Source organism: Talpa occidentalis, unplaced genomic scaffold, assembly GCF_014898055.3.
Source record: "Talpa occidentalis isolate TD23 unplaced genomic scaffold, MPIMG_talOcc4v2.1 talOcc4.13, whole genome shotgun sequence".
NCBI classification, from domain to species: domain Eukaryota; kingdom Metazoa; phylum Chordata; class Mammalia; order Eulipotyphla; family Talpidae; genus Talpa; species Talpa occidentalis.
This window is the reverse complement of record NW_023601322.1, coordinates 5,048,525-5,067,246: the sequence shown is the minus strand read 5'-3', so window position 1 is coordinate 5,067,246 and position 18,722 is coordinate 5,048,525. Positions and strand designations below refer to the sequence as shown.

Sequence of the window (18,722 nt, the reverse complement as noted above, 5' to 3'; positions counted from 1 at the left end):
ATGAAGCTACTTTTACTTACTTAGAAATAACAGTACCGAGTAGAAATTTAGAAGCTCTATGAAATTCAATGACATATGTATAAAGAAGACCTGTAGCAAACTGTTCTAGTAAATCTCACACAATGTGAATTACAAGCCAAAGAGCATTTTATATTTGAAGTTCACATTTTAATTTTGAATATCTTAGTAATAACTTCTTGGAGTTACTGAATTTAAGTCATATAATAATTTCCATGTAACTAGCAACATGATACACAATATAACTAGCAACACTATATTGCATTAAAAGTCATGAAATTGATTTTGGCATTGAAAAGTAAGCAGTAATCCTATGATACAAGTAATAGATTTCTTATGAACTACTTTCCACTAAAAGCCACTATGAAATTTCAGTAAAATACTGCTATTTGGATGAAGGGCATATTATGATATGATCCTCAGTGAAATGGTTCAGATTATCTCAATTAAAAATATCTATACAAAATGATTCTGTATGAATCACCTGATGCTGGTAAAGTGATGATGGCCTCTCATTTCTTCCAACTGAGCTCCATCACATGAGTGAGTCGGTTAGAGAGAATGTGTGAACAGGACACTTATCTGAGTTGATGCCATCATTCTTCATTTACTTAATCAAATTCCAAGCTGGAAAGCTTATAAAGACACCACACTGTGCATGCCCTGGAGCAGAGTTGGAGCAGATTGGCCAAAAGGACTTGACAGCATCTCTGATGCACAACATGTCACTTCCATTTCTGGGGCTGGAATTGGTCCTGTGCCGTCGCTAATGGAAAGAGGTATCAGAACTGATTAGCACCTGTCTTCATTTAAATTTAGACAAAGAATTACAATACAAATGAAAACAGCTTTCATATGTTGCTGCCTGAAGTATCGAACAGGCTTTTCTTTTTCCCCCCAGGATATTCTTTTCTAATCTTTTGTTCCGTTTTCAGGGATAGAAATGAGTATTTTCCAGGAATTGTAACTCTGTTTTAGCTGAAGACATTGTCTCCTTACTCCTAACGGAGTAAGGTTAGACTATAGCTGAGACCTTTGTTACCCTGTAGTCTGATCAGATTATAGGATATGGTTTGAACATATTTTTTCTTGAATCGTAAAATTTTTGGAATCTACTCAGATTTCAGGCAGACTGCCTGGGGCCTTACCCAAGCAGCAGCAGGAACAAAGCAATTATTCTGCACTCACAGTAAATATTGAATTGGATTTGTCTGGAATATAAAAGTTTTAAGATGCCATTAATATAGAATTTTTTCAAATTGTTGCCTACTTTTTCAGCAAAGATTTTTTTTTAACAAAAGTAGAAGGGCCTCTGTTGCTGTAGCTTACCCAGAGTCCACCTGTTCTTTCAGCACACTCAGCCACAAAAGGAATATGTCTTCCTTGTGGCATTTTTGCTCTGGTAAAGAGAGACCAAGACAATTAATATGTACATCATGAAACTTAAAGTCAGGATTCTTGTTTTGGGGTCAGGGGACCGTAATAGACATCTGTTGAAAGTTTCCTGGCAGAGAGAAGTCAGTGCAAAGCCTTCATGGGAACGATAAAATAGATGTGACACAGGAGCGCATGCTACATACCGGTGACCCGGGGAGTCGTGAGGAACACCGGGAGGGGGGCGTTAAAGGTCATGCACGTGTGTAGTTCATGTATGGGCATCCGGACAACCAGGGGACTGATGTACTTTGAAGAAGCTTCTTCCTGAGAAAGAAATACAGGAAATGACTATAGCAAGTTAGTTTGGGAAACTCAAGGGTATAGGAAAACTCTCATCAACATCGGGTCATAGCTGAAGAAAGGTCCATCAGCAAGTCAGGGTAGCTGTGGTGACTGCTACTCAATGTGTTCCAGCAGCATCTGTGTTGCCTGGGAATTAGGGCAAAATATAAAAATCTTGAGCCCTCCCTGAGACCAAGGCCGCAAAGTGAGTCCTATATATGTTAAAAACTAGAAGCCTATTTTAAAGGATTTTATGGGTGGAGTGGCGGTCCACTCCAGAAGATAGGTGAGAAATGATAATGGAAAATCAAATGACCAAATTACCAGCAAACTTACTCTGTTGTCTGCTGGAACCTACTAAACCTGAAGGAGGCTGGAGCAGGCAACAAGTCTGGATTATAGAAGCTAGTGAGAGAAGACACAGGGGAAGGGCTTACCTGCTAATCTGGGAATTGAGATTTATTTTTTTAGGCACTGAAGGCCATTCAAAGATTTGTCAAGTGGATAATAGGGCCTGATTGCATTTTAGCCAAGGCTTCAAGGTGGCCAGATGAGAAAATGTAAATAGATGGGTTACATCTTGCCCTTAAAACATCTCTACATTTTAAAAACTAAATGCACTTTTAAATGAAAACTTGACACTGATTTAGAAAATAGCAACTTGTTAGACCAGTATTTATGGTGTTTCTTTATGTAACTTTACATATAAAATGTCACGTATTACAGTATTATGAGGCTTTTCCTCTCGAAATTAATAGCATAAAATAGCATCATGAAATAGAAGCACTTTAATGACTGCAAGCTGTTCTACGGGATAAACTAGATCTGATAAAGTAGAATTAAACACAGTACTTTTAGTAACCATTTAGGTCAATTTGACTTCTTCATAATCAGTGAAAATGATTTGTGTAAAGACTGGCTTAATATGTCTTTCTTTCAGAGATTTCAGTATGATGGAAAAAATACATATTAAGACTTGTCATGCATTACAAAATTGACTCCAGTTTTAAAATGAGCAACTTTTATTTAAGTTGCATATACTGCTGTGTTTCATGTAGTTGGACCAAAAAAGTCCTGAAATATCTAACATCTGTTAAGGTTTCCAGGTTGTTCTCATATATACCATATTGGCATCCATATATTAAACTCCAAAATGATAAAATAGAAGCTGCGGGTTTTTAAATTAAAGATAACTGTTCTCAATCATTTAAGAGCTATCTTGGCACTGCAATGCTAAGTAGGGTTTTTTCCAATTACATATTTAGGAAAAACGAAAATGTGAAATAATCTGTTCCAATTGAACCTAATTACTAACCTAATATGTTTTTCATATATAGTAGAATTAAAATTGTTCTGAAATTTTCTTTTTTTTTTTAAAGAGAAAAAAAGCCATAGAGAAGTTTAATAACATGGTACCCCCTGTATACAACAGCGTGGCAGGGCAGAAGCCTTCCTATCCAGCTTAGCTAGGACAAGGGACAGGGGTGGAGAGGGGTGCGAGAGAAAGGGGGGAATTCAGCTCGGGGACATGCTAAGGAAATAAGGGGATGAGGGCTTCTTGGAATAGACCCTTATGTAGAGATGTTGAGCTATAAATATCAAAACCAGACCTCATTCATCCTTCAGAGCTATTGCCTGAAATCAAGCTTTTGCCAAAAAAAAAAAAAATATGATATTTGAGCAGGCAGATTTGTGCTCCCTGCATCACTCAGTATTTTTGAAGGAAAGAAAGGTAGATGAAAGGGCTTTATAGCTAAGTTATGGTTGTGCCGTAGATTGTAATTTACAGACCATTCCAAAATATTTTCCCTCAGTCCTCTCTGAATATTTATGGCTGTAGATAGTCAAATGCCAAATTAGAACTACAGCAATGCCTCAGTTTCCCAGAGGAACACCTTCCAGGGACCTCAGACAATGCACTTGATCGATTTCTTTTAAAGTAACTGTACATATATACATGGGAAAATGAATATTTAGACTTTCACGCATTACAAAATTGACTATTTTCAGTCAGGTGAGTAATAAGCATAAGTTCTATTACAGTGACATAGAAGACAAAGATAAAAATGGGAAAAAATGACCAGAAACAATTTTAAGTCTTGAGTCTATAGATGCTTACTAATGAATTGTACATTTAATACCGTTGAGATTTCTGTATCCACGCATATACAAAAGAAATTATCAATGAGAATGTGTTATGAAAAATATATTTAAAAAGATGTGCTCATCTCACACACATTTACTTACAAGTTTTCTACTTTGCTTTCAGCTTGATGATTTCCTGAACCAGATACATAAACTCCAGAGAGCTTTGGATGAACAGAAAAAAACGAATGAGAACTTGGAAACTGAACTCAGGCACTTACAAAACTGGTTAGTATTTCACTAAATCTGTTGAATTCAAGATCCGGATCTTAGTTAAGTAAATCTTTATCCTTTATTTTTCATATCTTAAATATAAAGGCATATTTTTGTTTAACTGGAAATATTAGCAGAAAACTTTAATACTGATTTGATAAGGATTGTCTTGTTTTGCCTAATTGATGTCGCATGTTATGGTAAAGACAATTTAAACAATTTGAATTCTAAAAGGTACAAACCTTCTGAAATAAAAGGAACTTTGAGAACATTTCACGAAGAGGTGTGATCCTGTAACTGAATCACAAACAGTATGATAAATTGAGAAACAAATTCATTTTACATAAACAAAGAGGTTTAGTATCTGATATATAAAGTTGTAAACCACATAATTTGATTGTTAATTACGTGAACAAATCAAGCCATGGTAGTTTTAGAGGCTAGGACTGTGAGGGATAAAAGGCCAGTAAAAGAAGATTAATTCTGTTTCAGAGGTGAAATGTTCTCAGTGGGCATGCTTTCAGATTATTTCCTCAGTGGTTTTCTACTAAATGTTGGGAGCAAAAATTTGTTTCAGTTCTATCTCAGGGTCCAGCAAATTATCCAAAATGCAGTGGTTCAAACAACAATTTCCTATGCTTCAATAGACTGCTGACTGCTTGAAAAGGAAGTTCTGTGTGTGCTGAGACTTTCCCTCCATTTGCTGGTTTCTCATTCAGTAGAACCAGCTGAGCTGGTTCCAAAGAGGGCAGAAAGAACCTTACCTTTACCCTCTCGATCCTGCTTGCCTTGTGTCTTCCTTCCTTCTAAAGAAAAGATGGTGGTTGGCTGTGAAGTAGCTCTCTCTCCTTTCATCCTGATCATAGAGTATGGGGAAACTGTGACCTCTTTTCCTTTTTTGTTTCAGTCCCATCAGGTGGCTCCTTTCCTGGCAGAACTTTCTTTAGACCTTTGAGAGTTGTGTGTGGCTTTATCAGGACTTGCTGCTCTGATGTCCCACAAACCCATCCAGATTTCCACTGAGATAGTCTTTGTGCATGTTGGGCCGCCATGTTTTTGAGACTGTTATATCTTCACCCCCACCCTCTTTGACCTCCCATTAAGCCCCGCCCCCTTTTTAAATTCTTCCCTAGAGGTTTTCAGTGGCAGATGTTACTAGGAGAGAATGTCTTACTTTGTGACTGCCTCTTTATTTCCTCTGAAATCTGCTTGAAAACCAAGTGATTTTCAAGCTTATTTTTCTCTTATAATGTGTGCTCAGACATGGCTAAAAGACAGCATCTGGCGCTTGAGCATTCTGCATGTTAATCTTGTGAGTTAAATCTACAGGCTTATTCCACACTTGCAGCTTCCATGCTCACAGGTGATACTCCTGCTGGGGTCATCTCCCCCACGCCTGCACTGTCCTCACTGCGTTCTCCACAGCATGATCACTGTCCTTCCGGCTGGTTGCCCACCAGTGCTACATATTTTTGGGTTCTGCTTCACATGGAGGTGGGCGGGGGTGGGTATTCTCACATCTACCTTCCCCAGAGAGATCCTGACAGGAAAGTCCAACATGACTTCTCTCACAGATCTGACACTAAGACGGGCCTCTTTCTGGCCTGAGGAGTGACTCTGAGCTCAGTGGTCAAGCATGAGCTTGCCCACTTGGGTGGTGGTTCTCCCCAGGACTCTGGAGACTGCACAGTACCCCTCCCTCTCATCTGCACTGGTCCAAAGCAAGTCACAAGGCCAAGCCGGTTCCAAGAGGCAAGGAAACTGACCCCACAGGTTTGCAGGAAGAGCCCCGAACACACTGAGGGGCACCCCGCAAGCTGTGACTATCATCACCACAGACTATTCACAACAGAAGCAGTAACTTTTGAATTGACTTTCTTTTCTGCCCATATTCCTCCAACTACTCAGAAAATAGGCTTTGCTATCATCTCTGTGACCTCAACCATGCTACTTATCAAAATAGGTATCACTCCCTCAGACAGAATGGAATGAGGTAAAAGAAACATCTCACACAGCACCTGACGTTAATAGTCCGCAAATAGTTTCTTCATCTCATTCTATTTTTTAAGAGGTCATTTCTTTCAGAGAAAAAAAAAATGTTTACAAATTTTATGTAAAGAAACTTTCTAAAAAATCTTGGAAATGCCTCATAGAAAATTTAAAAATTCTTGACATCATGTCAACTACTTAAACCTGTAGCCTCTTATTGGGTTTGCTGCCTAATCTTTTGGAATAGTTCAGTAAAATTGCTCAAATTTCAATGAAACAGCATTGTATAATAATAATGATAGCTCTAAAGAGTCAGGGCAACAATACTGTGATGAAAGATATAGGCATTAACCAGTAAAGTGTTTGAATTACCTGTCCTTTTAAGAGATATTTAAAGTTGCAAATACTAGAAATCTTCAAAAGAAAATTGGATTTAAAATATGTTCTTAAAATCACACTTGAGCCACATTAAAGTAACCCTAGTATGGCTTTAAAAATATTGTTATACTAATTATTTGTTGTATCAATCAACTTCAAATAAAGTTACAAACTAGGACTCTAGAAAGAAGCATAGTTCATACTGAACTAATGAAAAAGATCACAATAGAGAAAGATTACTGTTGGGTTGTCAGAAAAGTTATGATGCATTTTTGCATAGACAAATACGTCATGACTTTCCTGAAGCCCAATATTTTATTGCAAGGGCCATAGATCTATCAAAATATGAAGATATATACAGACAGTTATTAGAAACATGTAAATAAAAGGAAATAACACCATAGGAGACTGTTCTTAACTGAAATCAATGAAAACCTATTTTTTTTGGGGGGGGCTAAATTTTTAATAAATGTTACATATTGCAACATCCATGTGCTTGCTCAGCCCCTGGTACAGACAAAGCAAGTTTTAGAAGATGGTGGCTAAATCCTGCAAAATTCATTTTGTAGGTACAAGAGCAGAAGGTCCCCAAAGTTTAGTTTTCCTAGCTCATATATTCAGTTTGCTGTTGTTAAGACAGTGTTATTAAATCAGACCATTGAAAATACAGTATTGTGTCCATACCCCAAGAGAAGCGGTTATAGACTTTAAAGATTGGTGTAAAGCTAACATACACACACTGCATGTTTTCCTCCAAAGTGGCCTGACCCTGGCCTCTTCCTAGGAATGAAAGTGTAGTCTGTGATTGGTGTGGGACAGAAAAACTCTCCAAAGTATGCTCACCATTGCATGCCAAGCAGCAACCTTGACTCAACTTTGAGTAGAAAGGATGTGCTATTTCTAAACTTGATATCAGCAAGGTAAGACTATTCTCTATTTCTAGAGATGTGAAGATAATAGTTTCTGTATCTTCCCATGAAGGTAGAGCTAATGAAGGAACATTTCAAAAACCTCTGCTCTCATTGGGGATAATTCTGCGTAGACGAGAGTGAAGTTTAGATTAGAGATTGGTTAATTTCAACTCTGAGTCACTCACCAAAAAAATAAAATACTGAAAATTACAGAGACTTACTCTAAAGCAAACTATCAGAGCAACATAATTACTTTTGTAAGAGTGCTGAATATTTAAATGAGCAAACAATTTCCACATCATCTATAATAATGCTCTTATCTGTGCCTCTAAAGTTCTCTTCACAAGAGGAACATTTTGTATTTAAATATATTGTCTTGGGGATAAAGATACCTCTGAGTCTGATGTGAACTATAATTATTGAGGTAAGTTGCCAATCTATGGCAACAAGTAGTGTGAGATTGGTCCCCAATAAGCTATTCAATAGCTACATTGATGGCTTGGAGAAAGAAGCAGAAATAGCAAATATATAATTCTATACATTTTGTGTTAGAAGTAGAAATAAAAAAGTGGTCCTGAAGCGAAGGTGATTTTAGGGAAAAAATTTTAAGAACAGCCCATATTATCCGGCCGTCTTTTCTTGCATGCCTCTGCTAAAGTACAAATATATTAACAGTTGGTCAGGGGGTATCATTTTCTCTGCATGGTGAGCCCCTCTCGATTAATGGGGGGGAAGTCGGCATCTCCATTTGCCTTCAGAGAAAGAACGATTTCAGTGAAGTCTGTGATTTGCTGAAGGTCATGTGTGTCTGGGTTGGAAAAGCCCCTCGATGAACCTGCTAGAGGTTCATGGAGGAGAGGGTTTGGAAAACATCAGACATGCAAAGACATTGAAGCAAACCATTTGCTCTTTTGAAGTTTGTAGACTGGAGATGACGATACCTGTTTAATTATGAGCTTGCAATGAAATCTCATGCATGGCACAAATCTCGTTTGTGCCATTTTGGAAAAGGTCAGCAGGTTTAGAGATTACTTTGTGATATTTAAATTAAGAATAGATTAAATAAAGGTGAGCTACCCACCAATATCATTTTTGATTGGCTAGGATTTCACTATTTAATATGTATCCCTGTAATATATAAAATTGAGCATACCTTTCAGTTTTGGTCTCCACAAATGAAAATAAAGCTTGATGGCGAAGAATGACAATGATGAATAGGTTTGGGGAGACTTCCAAAGGGAAATTCCTATTAAATATTTCTTTGAATAAAGGAAAGAAGGTTCTGTTATTTTCAAAACCTGCTTCAATTTGACTGTTAGCACCAAACAAATCCATTTGGACAGAAATATTCTGGGCAATCCTCTGTAGCAAGAGAAGACTAAGTAGAAGAATATGAATTTAAAATTAAAAAGTGAAAAAACCATTTTAACATTAAGCTATATAATGTGGGAGAAAATGTAAGATATCAGTGCTGGGATCTGTAAATTGCAATTTTATTGAATGAACCATACTTTGCTTTTAGACATATTCATTCGGTCACATAAAATCAGATTCTATCGTTCTCTGAAACTTGCCTTGAGGTCTATTATTTAGTCTCTCTGAATGGAAATAGCTCAGAATATAATGGTTCAATGGGAATACAGCTCTTTTACATAGATCTTTATTTCCAGAGGTATGAAATATATTTTGGACTAAATTTTCTCATCTTAAATGTGGCATTTAGAAAGTGACTGCATTAGTTGAAGTGTTAAATAGAGTCTAATACAGTCTAATACTTTCATACTGCATTTTAATAGTGATTCCTGTAGCGGAATGATGTGGTTACTAGAATCTGACTCATGTAGAAAAGGAAAGAAGACGATGTGGGGGCTACAAAGTAATCCTGTACATACACACCCACCAGTCCCTCTGGGTCTAGATATTATACAGATTAGTAACAAAAGATGCGATATTTCTGAAAAGAAATGCTTACTTCTTGCATATCAAGAGTGGGAATGAGAATAGTTTCAAAAGACTTCAATAACAGTGATCCCAATTATAAGCTGGTACTTTATCTTAGTAACAGCACAAATATTTGTCCTAACTATATTACAACATAAGTTTCAGAATTGAAGAGCCTCGGTCCTTGATAACGGCGGTGTGCATTTCCTGTTACTAGGATTCACCTGGGATAGGGTGGTTAGTACTCCTGCGTGGAAATCAATGACATTTGATAGCAGGATGCTGTTAAATGCATCCAGCTCAGAGATTTGGAAGAGGTCTAGAGAGAAATTATAAAGAACACTGATTGCTATGATTATTTTGTTCTACCCAACATTTGATCGATGAGATCAATGTAAGAAACTTTGATAGCCTTTCATTGAAAGCACTGATAACCTTTAATTTAGGAAGGATTGTTAATTCCTCTTGCAGGAAATTTCTTTTATGCTTTAAAAATTCAAACTATGATAACTACAAAAAATTGCATAAAAAGCATTAGTTTGACTAAGTTCAATGAGCGGATGGCAATTTGTGACATGTGAATTTTCCATAAATGATGTCTAAAATGTTTTTTTAAAAGTTGGTACTTTTCAATGGAATTAGGATTTGGAACAGAGTGTATTTGTGCATTAGTCCTCTGCCTGACTTCTTCAAAATAGCAGAATAGTAAATCTGAATGTAGAAATAATTCAACTTAAAAAAGCCATCAATATCAAACCTTACAAAAGTAAACTATCAGTATATTAGAGATAATAAAAGTAAGCTGTAAAATATAATATTGATTCCATGTTAGCAGGGGCTTTTAAAATAAATAAATACAAATTCAGAAGCTCTACAATGATGTTTCATTTCATGAAATTTTAAAATATTTGTATCTTAATCAAAGGTTCATTTCCTAGAGGCAGCTGCTTTCTAAATAGGTTAGGTGTTATTCAGAACTATAGATGAAGATTTAATTCTATCACTACAACCTCCACTCCCCTTCTCCTATCTCATCATACCAATGCTTATGCCAAATTTGGGGTCAAAAAGTTACATTTTCACGAGAATGTTGAGATTGTTTACAGCAAAGCTACTGATAAACTAAGCATTCTGCCTAGCACCTGTTTCTTCAAAGTTATTGCCTATTTTTATTTACTTAGATATCTATGTACCCATCTTTAATTTTTTCCTTCAGATTCCTTTAATTACTAAACAAAGTAATTCCTGATTTTTCTTAACTTCCTGTTATAGTGTATCACTAATCATCTAATAAAAACGATGTGAGGTCGTATTTTTAGTCCTTTAACTTAATCTCTTGTTCCTTAGGAGCTTTATGGATGCAGTGTCCTTGCTGACCTCTTTGAAGATAATAGGAAAATATTATTTTTCTTGTTTCTACTCAGTGATCACTTTCCTGTTTGGTGGTGGCAGTCTTCACTCTGTTCAGGCTCCTGATTTGATCCAACAAATCTCGGCTGTCTCTGAGGCTGTCTTCTCTTGCTTTATTTCCAGGTCTTTTTACTCCAGTGGGATTGTGAGAGATTGTTTTCTTTTCAGAAGCGCTTGGTTTAACTATTATCCCAAACAGCCTCAGATTTTACAAGTGTCTTGGGAGAGCTGGTGTCTCCAGGCTTCAAATCCTCACCTGAGCCCCTGGAGGCACCTTCAGGCACCGCTCTTCCTCCCCTGCCTCAGGGAAGCCATGGTCAGGACTGGCCTGACCTCAAGGGAAATGACAGGAAAAAGTCTGCTGTCACCCACTCCCAGCCAAATGGTGCTCTCCACTCTGGGTTCAGGCCCCCTTTAAAGGATGGTTTTTGCAGTGTGGCAGCTGCCCCAGCTTGGGAGATCTATTACTCATTTTAAAGTGAGGTCCCATCAAATAAATTTATAAAAATATGCGACTTTATTACAAAATATTTTCCTACTCTGCTTTCATCCCTGTAAGATTATCTACTGATCAGAGTCCTATTTGGATTTTTTGTTGGGGGGGGGCCCTTAGTAGCACTTCAGTTGAAGCTGTTAGGTTCCTTGGCTGCAGCAAACCAGGTGGGCATGTCTGCCCAGTGTGCTCTTTTGGAGACTCAGGGAAATCCATCCTGGTGAGCTGCAGGGAGCAAGCTCTTCTGCTCTCAGCCTCCCATATATTCAAGCTGGATCTCTCCCAACCACAGAGCTTTCAGATAAGCAGGCAGCCAGTTCTACTCCCCCAAATCATGTGTTATTTTCCAGTGGGGATTAGACCCAGATTCATGTGTGTCTTGTTTGATCGTAAAAGGTTTTGCTATTTGCATTCTGAAAACTTAAATATTTTTATTTATTTGAACTCTATTTAGATGTAAATATCTCTCCCCTGAAATTCTACCAGACCTGCAGGACTGAAGGGTCTTTTGGGAGTAAGTGAGGTGCTGGTGTCTTACCCAGAGAGAATATGTTTATCCTTCTACCCAGATGCACTGACCATTATCATCCCACACAGGCTTTCACTCCCATGATTGTGGGAACCAAAATACATGGAATACCATCTGGGAGCGCATGTCTGTGCTCATCACGGTGGGGGTTATTCTGGGGGTGAGGGGTCTGCAGTAGGAGGAGGGCCAGGGAGTACAGGGTCTTGGCTGAAGTCATCATGTTCCACTTTGCCAGATACTATACAGAATATATGGGCGTTACTGTAAGTCAATCTGAGAGCTTTATTTTTCATAAAGGGGTTTAAAATATTAACAAAATGCCATAAATAAGAAATGAGTGTGCTTTCTTTCCTTTATTGCTTCTGCATGCTCGATGCTGTCTGCTCACGCTGCTTTCCTGCAGGGCTGCCTCCAAGTTTTATCCTCTGCAGCTCAGAGTGGGCGTTAGAGATCTTGATTGTATTTATCCTGAGAGTCATTTAAGTGATCTTTGAAATCCTGATTCTCTTAAGTATATGGTTGACCTTAATTACAGAAATGTAATTAAGTCTTAATAGGGCAGTTATTTAAAATGTATGTATTTGCCTTTGTTCTTCCTGCTCTGTGAGAAATTATGATAAAATTAAAATTATATATATATATACACACACACACTAGTTAAAACTTTATGAATTTATATATAAATTTTACCCTTTAGTTAGTAGCTCTTAATAGACTGAAAACGATTAATCACATTTCATGTTCATAAAGAGTTCGCCTCTAGCACAATTTCCATGCTTTTAAATCTTTCAATGCATGCCACCTATCAGCTGAGTGAGGTCTGTGTGTGTGGGGTGGGGGGGTAGGGAGTTCCTTGACTGCTTTTTAAATCCTTTCCTCCCAATTAAATAAAGCCATAATTTCGTATACATTCAAGCACCTATTAAAGATTATACTTTCTAATAAGGATTATACAGCCAACTCGTGTATTTTTAGTGGGGATTAGGCTTGGATTAAAATTTTTATTTTTTGACTCTATTAAGATTTTTTTTTGGTCTTTGCATTTCAAAATGAAAGCATACTTACATATTTTTTTTTATTTTAATAATAAATTTTATTTTTATATTCCCCATACAATTGCAGCCCCCCCATTCTGGCCCCAATCTCTCCCCTCCCACCCCCGCCCCCTTAAAAGTGTCTCTGGTTCGTAGTTTTTTGTTGATTTTGATTTTCACTTTCTTATAGTTATTCGTTTTCCTGGTCCCTTATTTAAGTTTTTTAGATTCCTGCTATGAGTGAGACCATCCGGTATTTTTCTTTTTCTTTTTGGCTTATTTCGCTGAGCATGATCCCTTCCAGTGCCATCCATGTTGCTGCAAATTGCATGTGTTTATCTTTTTTGAATGCTGAGTAATATTCCATGGTATATATGTACCACATCTTCTTGATCCAGTCATCTATTTTTGGGCATTTGGGTTGTTTCCAAAGCTTAGCTATTGTAAACAGTGCTGCTATAAACATAGGGGTGCAGGTGCTCTTTGGAATTGATGTTTCTGTGTCCTTTGGGTAAATACCTAGGAGTGGAATTGCTGGATCCTATGGAAGCTCTATGTTTAGTAGGTCCAGAAATCTCCACACAGCTCTCCACAGTGGTTGGACCAGTTTGCACTCCCACCAACAGTGCAGAAGATTTCCTTTTTCTCCACACCCTCGCCAACATTTGTTGTTGCTAGTTTTTTTAATATGTGCCATTCTCACTGGTGTAAGATGGTATCTCATGGTAGTTTTGATTTGCATTTCCCTGATGGCAAGTGATGTTGAACATTTTTTCATATGCCTGTTGGCCATTTGCATTTCCTCTTCAGAGAAGTTTCTTTTTAGCTCTTCTGCCCATTTTTTGACTGGATTATTTTCTTTGTTGTTGTTGAGTCTCATCAGCTCTTTGCAGATTTTTGTGATCAGTCCTTTATCATTAGTGTTGGGTGCAAAAATGTTCTCCCAGCTGGTGGGGTTTCTCTTTGTTTTTGTTATTGTCATACTTACATATTTTCATTGAACTCTTATGTAGCTTTAAAGCCTTATTCATGTTCTGATCCAGCACTTGCTATTACTGACCTTTTAAATGTGGCTCCTTATATAGATATTTTGTCTACATAAGGTAATTTTTTTGGTAATTTTCTCCAAGAATTAGGATTATTTTCATACATGACCTACGTGGGGTGAGCAGGAGCCTATGTTCATATCTTTTTCTGTTCATAATCAAAATTCTACTCTTGGTGACAGTAGTTATCTGTCTTCTGTTTGCCTTTTCCAGAGTACTAACATTAGTTTTATCCTTTAACTTTGAATGTGAATAGAATACATCCTAAGTATGTAGTTAATAAGTTTAATGTCATTATGAAGTGTGCATTCAATCTAACTCAATTTCAACCGAGGCACAGGCAGTGATATTTCTTTATACATTTTTATGCTTCTGTTTTGACTGCTTGATCACTATTTAAGAAATGCCAATATATGTGTTTATCCTCTTTTTTGTTCACTGTATCAATTACCATCTTTCCGTCTTTCTTAAAGTCTTAAGTTTCTCCTCTGAATTGTGGGAGAGACTTCCAGGCTTGTAGATTTCATTGCCACTAGACTAGTGCTATGCATTCAAAACAATTTTAACATTTTAAATGAGTTTTACCAGTTTCTTTTTATCTTTCCCTACATGAGAACAGCTTGTTACTGTTTTAGCCATTAACTGATTTTCCCTTAGCCAGTCTGACGCTTCCATCATAAAGGCCAGTCATACTGTATCATGTAGGAAATACCGAAGGATGAAACACACACACTCAATTTCAAAATTTAATTCTTGAGTGTTTACCCTGACTTTGCACAATACTATCTTTTCGTGATGCACTATTTTTTTTTAATCAAATGTCCTTGCTGCTTTTCCCATTGTGTTTACCTAAATGTCCTTATATGTGGAAATATTTGTTCACATCCAGTTACCTAAATTATAAGTTTATTTTCTAAAAATGTAGCATTAATAATATCGAATCCTAATGGGACAGAGAAAACATGGCGAGCCCAAAGTTACAACAAAAATGACAGTTACCTTGACAATTTAGACAGTGAGTCATGGAGGCTGGGGATAAGAATAAAATTTGTTCCAGCTGTTGATTTTCAAGCATTGGGATCTATAGCATTTTGGCAGCCCTGTCTGTGTTAGTCATGTTGGAAATGCTCTGACACCTTCCTATTAAAATGCCTATTAAACATTGCAAAGGTTTTAGCAGCGCTGGAAAAATCATATGTTGTCTTGCTTGGGTGTGGAGAGGGCACAGGGTTTTTGTCATAAATACTAGAACCCAAGCATTCACTTAAGTTCCATCTGGGGTTTGGCCTCCTCCTTCCAATTCTGCCCCACAGCATTCTGTCCTACTTTTAATTTTTCTCTGCCCTTTATCTCAGAAGAGTGTGCATTGTTTTGCTTGGCAGTTACTCTAACACCCAGCTGATGGATTCCCCTTTTGACCTTTGCTGTCCATCCTTTTCTGCCCAAATAATTCACCCCTCCTCACCCAACAGAAGCTCCTGGCAAGGAAGAAAAATAGGAACCACTTCAGCAGATATGGTATAAATAGTTGACTTCAGACCCCATATGTTAAAGGTTTTCGACTTGGCCAGATTGTGGTATGCTTTAGACTCGTTAGCATTTCTGAGCCATCTTATAAATGATGTTCTGTACTCTGAGCCTTTTATAGCAGTGGATGTGTAAATGTTATGCAAAGATAGTCCATTGCTAGCATGATTTTAAAGGTCTATGGTGTAGAATTGTGCTGTGGTTGCTATAGGTCAAGTAATTTTTGTTTGGGATTTAATAGTCTCTCTTGCCAAAACAGAATAGTGGCTATTAAAACAATATCATTAGTTATTTTTAAAGTTGAAACATTGTTCAGTGTGCAACATGATAATGTCTGTATGGGATCAGCAGATTTGCATTACTAAAGATTAAGAGTTTCAGGAAACTATTTTAATCCTAGTCCACTTCCAGTATTCAAAGTTGAGTTTCAAACAGCACTGTGCAACAGATACAATATGAACCATAAGAGTCATTTCAAAAAGAAAAAAATGAGCTGAAATTATATTACGTAGCCCCAAATAGCCAACATATTACTATTAATGTGAAATATAAAATATGCAAACCCTATAGAAATGCCAATGTCATTTTAAAAATAAAGTCAAAAATTTGTATAGAACCACAGAAGACCCCGGGTAGCCAAAGCTATCTTAAGAACAAAGCCAAAGGTGTAACTTTTCCTGAGTTCACTATATTGCAAAGCTGTAGTAATCAAAAAGCCTGATACTGGCACAGGTTAAAGGACCATGGGTGATTTGATACTGGGGATGAGATGGTGACATATCTGAAGAGAGATGAACCTGTTCTCCTAAATCACATTCATGTCATAAACCAATGTTACCTCAGTAAAAAAGATTGAACTGACAAGAAAGTTGTGATAAAATACTTAAAATTCTGCAAAGGACATTATCCCATTCCCTGAATGGGAGAAATATTTGAATGGGAGAAATATTTGCAAATTACACCTTAAGGTGTTAATATCGAAAATAACAATTTAATAGTAAAACAAGCAATCTGATTTAAAAATAGGCAGATACGAATAGACATTTTTTCCAAGGAAGACATACAGATGGCCAGGTACATGAAAAAAGTGCCCAACATCACTAGGGAAATTCACATCAAAGCTACAGTGAGAGATCACTTCACCTGCTAGAACGGCTGTCATCAAAAAGACAACACATGATGAGTTCAGCTAGAAGTGCAGAGACGAGAACTGTAGGCTGTTCATGGGAGAGTAAACTGGTACAGCCTCTGTGTAAAACAGTATGGAAGTCTTTCACAAATAGCACATGTGATCTAAAAATTCCACTTTTGATTATCTAAAGAAACTGAAAGCACTCACAGATTTGCACATGTGTAATGCTCACTGCAGCATTCCTTATACTTGCCGGATAAGGAGACTCCCTAAGTGCCCACTGGTGAATGAATAGTGAGGGATGATTTGATTACACAGACACACACACACACACACAGTAGAATATTACTCAACTATAAAACGGAATGAAAATGAAATCTTGCCATTTGCAAAAACAAGGCTAGACCATCAGGACATTATGTTAAGTGAGAGATAGAACATATAATCCCATATAGAACATGGGAAATTTACAACTCTTAAAACCTAGCTCATAGATACAGAGAATAGATTAGTTGTTGCCAGAGACCAGGAATGGGTGATGTGAGAAATGGGTTTGGAGTCAAAAGGTACAGACTTCCAGTTATAAAGAAGTCAGAGGTTGTCACAAACCTATTGACTATAGTTCATACTGTGTCACATATTGGAAAGTTGAGAAAGAAAATTGTTACTATGTATGGGGCACCTGCTAACTAGACGTATGGTGGTGATCCCTTCATAATCTATACAAAAAACAGTAAGGGGAAAACCTATAATAACTTGATGTCCAAAGATATAATCAAATTATGTTTAATAATTGACCCAGAATGAATATGTCAGTTAAACCTCAACTTAAAAGGACACTCAGTCACCTTATACCAATATCCATGAATGGGTGGAAAACTCAAAAAATCAAATGCTTAAAAATGCTGCATTTCTCTCACACTTCCAAGGAGCGACACCCCTCTGCTGGCTCTGGACTTCACAGGTGCTCAGCAGCCACAGTAGAAAATGTAAAAGCTCGGAGTGACCACAGGGAAATCCTTTCCTTCTACAGACAGAAATGAGTATTTGCGGAAAAGTGACATTTTTACACAAACTACTTCACATGAAGTAATCCAATCATACAGATAATTTTTAAAAGGCAGTTGATGTCTATTCTGGATCAACTAAATGGGTTCCTGACATTTATAGTACATTAGATGTGAAATAGGAACACTCATTTTTAAATCTTATGATTGTGACCATTTGAAATAGCTGTATTTTACCCTCCTTAAATATGGTGGGCTCTAGTGAGAGGAATCTCAATTTACTTTCAATTCTGGCAGTTACCACTTTGATGAACAATTCTCAATCTCTTCAAAAAAAAGGTAATACTATTGATTCTGTGGGTTGATATGAAGATTGGAAACAATACAGAAGAACAGGTATAGTCCCTGGTACTTTATACATAACAGCAAAATCTCTTACAACACATTTAATAAATAGTTTCATCTTGTTACAAGTAGCTTGTTGACATAGCGAGTCTCTAAGAAAATACTCTAAAGGAAGTAATAGCACCAACTAACTGACCATACTGAATCAGTGAACTGATATCTTCACATTAATACTTTACCATCACATTAACTAATCTTCAAAATTAAAGTATCTGTTTACAAGTAAATTTATGAAAGATACAGTCTTTTATTTTTGTTTTATTTATATAGAATGGAAGTCTCTAGGTCAATAATTACTGAACATAATTTGATTATATTTTTGGACATTAAGTTATTAGGTTTTTCCCTTAATTCTTGTTGACTATGTCGTTTCATTAATACTAGTTGTATATCATCAAGATGCAAAAATTGAGGCAGCGTGAGCCGGGGGCCTGCAACAGGCAAACTGATCACTGACATTTGGGAAGTTGATGCCTTTTTAAATTTTATGTTCCTTTATTTTTATCACTTTTAATTCCAGTGTTACTACTTACTACGGTCATTTTCCCCCAAACCTCGAGTTAAAACTCACGCGTTGATTCTATGGTCTCCCTTCTAAGATGTGAGCGTGTCAATGAATCTTGTGCCTGTAACAGGATAGTCACGAAACTGTTCTAAATGCATTATTGGTACTAGTGACTTTGAGGATTGTCTGTTTTCTAGATGAAAGAAATACAGTGTGGAAAAGGAAGTTATGCCTGACTATAGCGTTTTATAGTGCATTGCTCACAAACACTTATCTAAGGGCAGAATTGCCATTTAAATTATGAGTTACTCCAATTTAAG

General features: G+C 36.9%; 1 protein-coding gene across 3 annotated transcripts in view; it reads left to right on the top strand.

The window, feature by feature from the left end:
* Window positions 1–18,722, top strand: part of LOC119242982 (coiled-coil domain-containing protein 102B-like) — a 130,427-nt gene that overhangs the window by 92,119 nt on the left and 19,586 nt on the right. For all 3 annotated transcript variants that reach the window (XR_005124592.2, XR_005124591.2, XM_037508420.2), the window contains exon 3: window positions 4,007–4,110. Coding sequence is in view for 1 of the 3 variants with exons in the window: in XM_037508420.2 (XP_037364317.1) it covers window positions 4,007–4,110 (104 nt within the window). In the remaining 2 variants the exon portion in view is untranslated. The remainder of the gene's footprint in view (window positions 1–4,006; window positions 4,111–18,722) is intronic.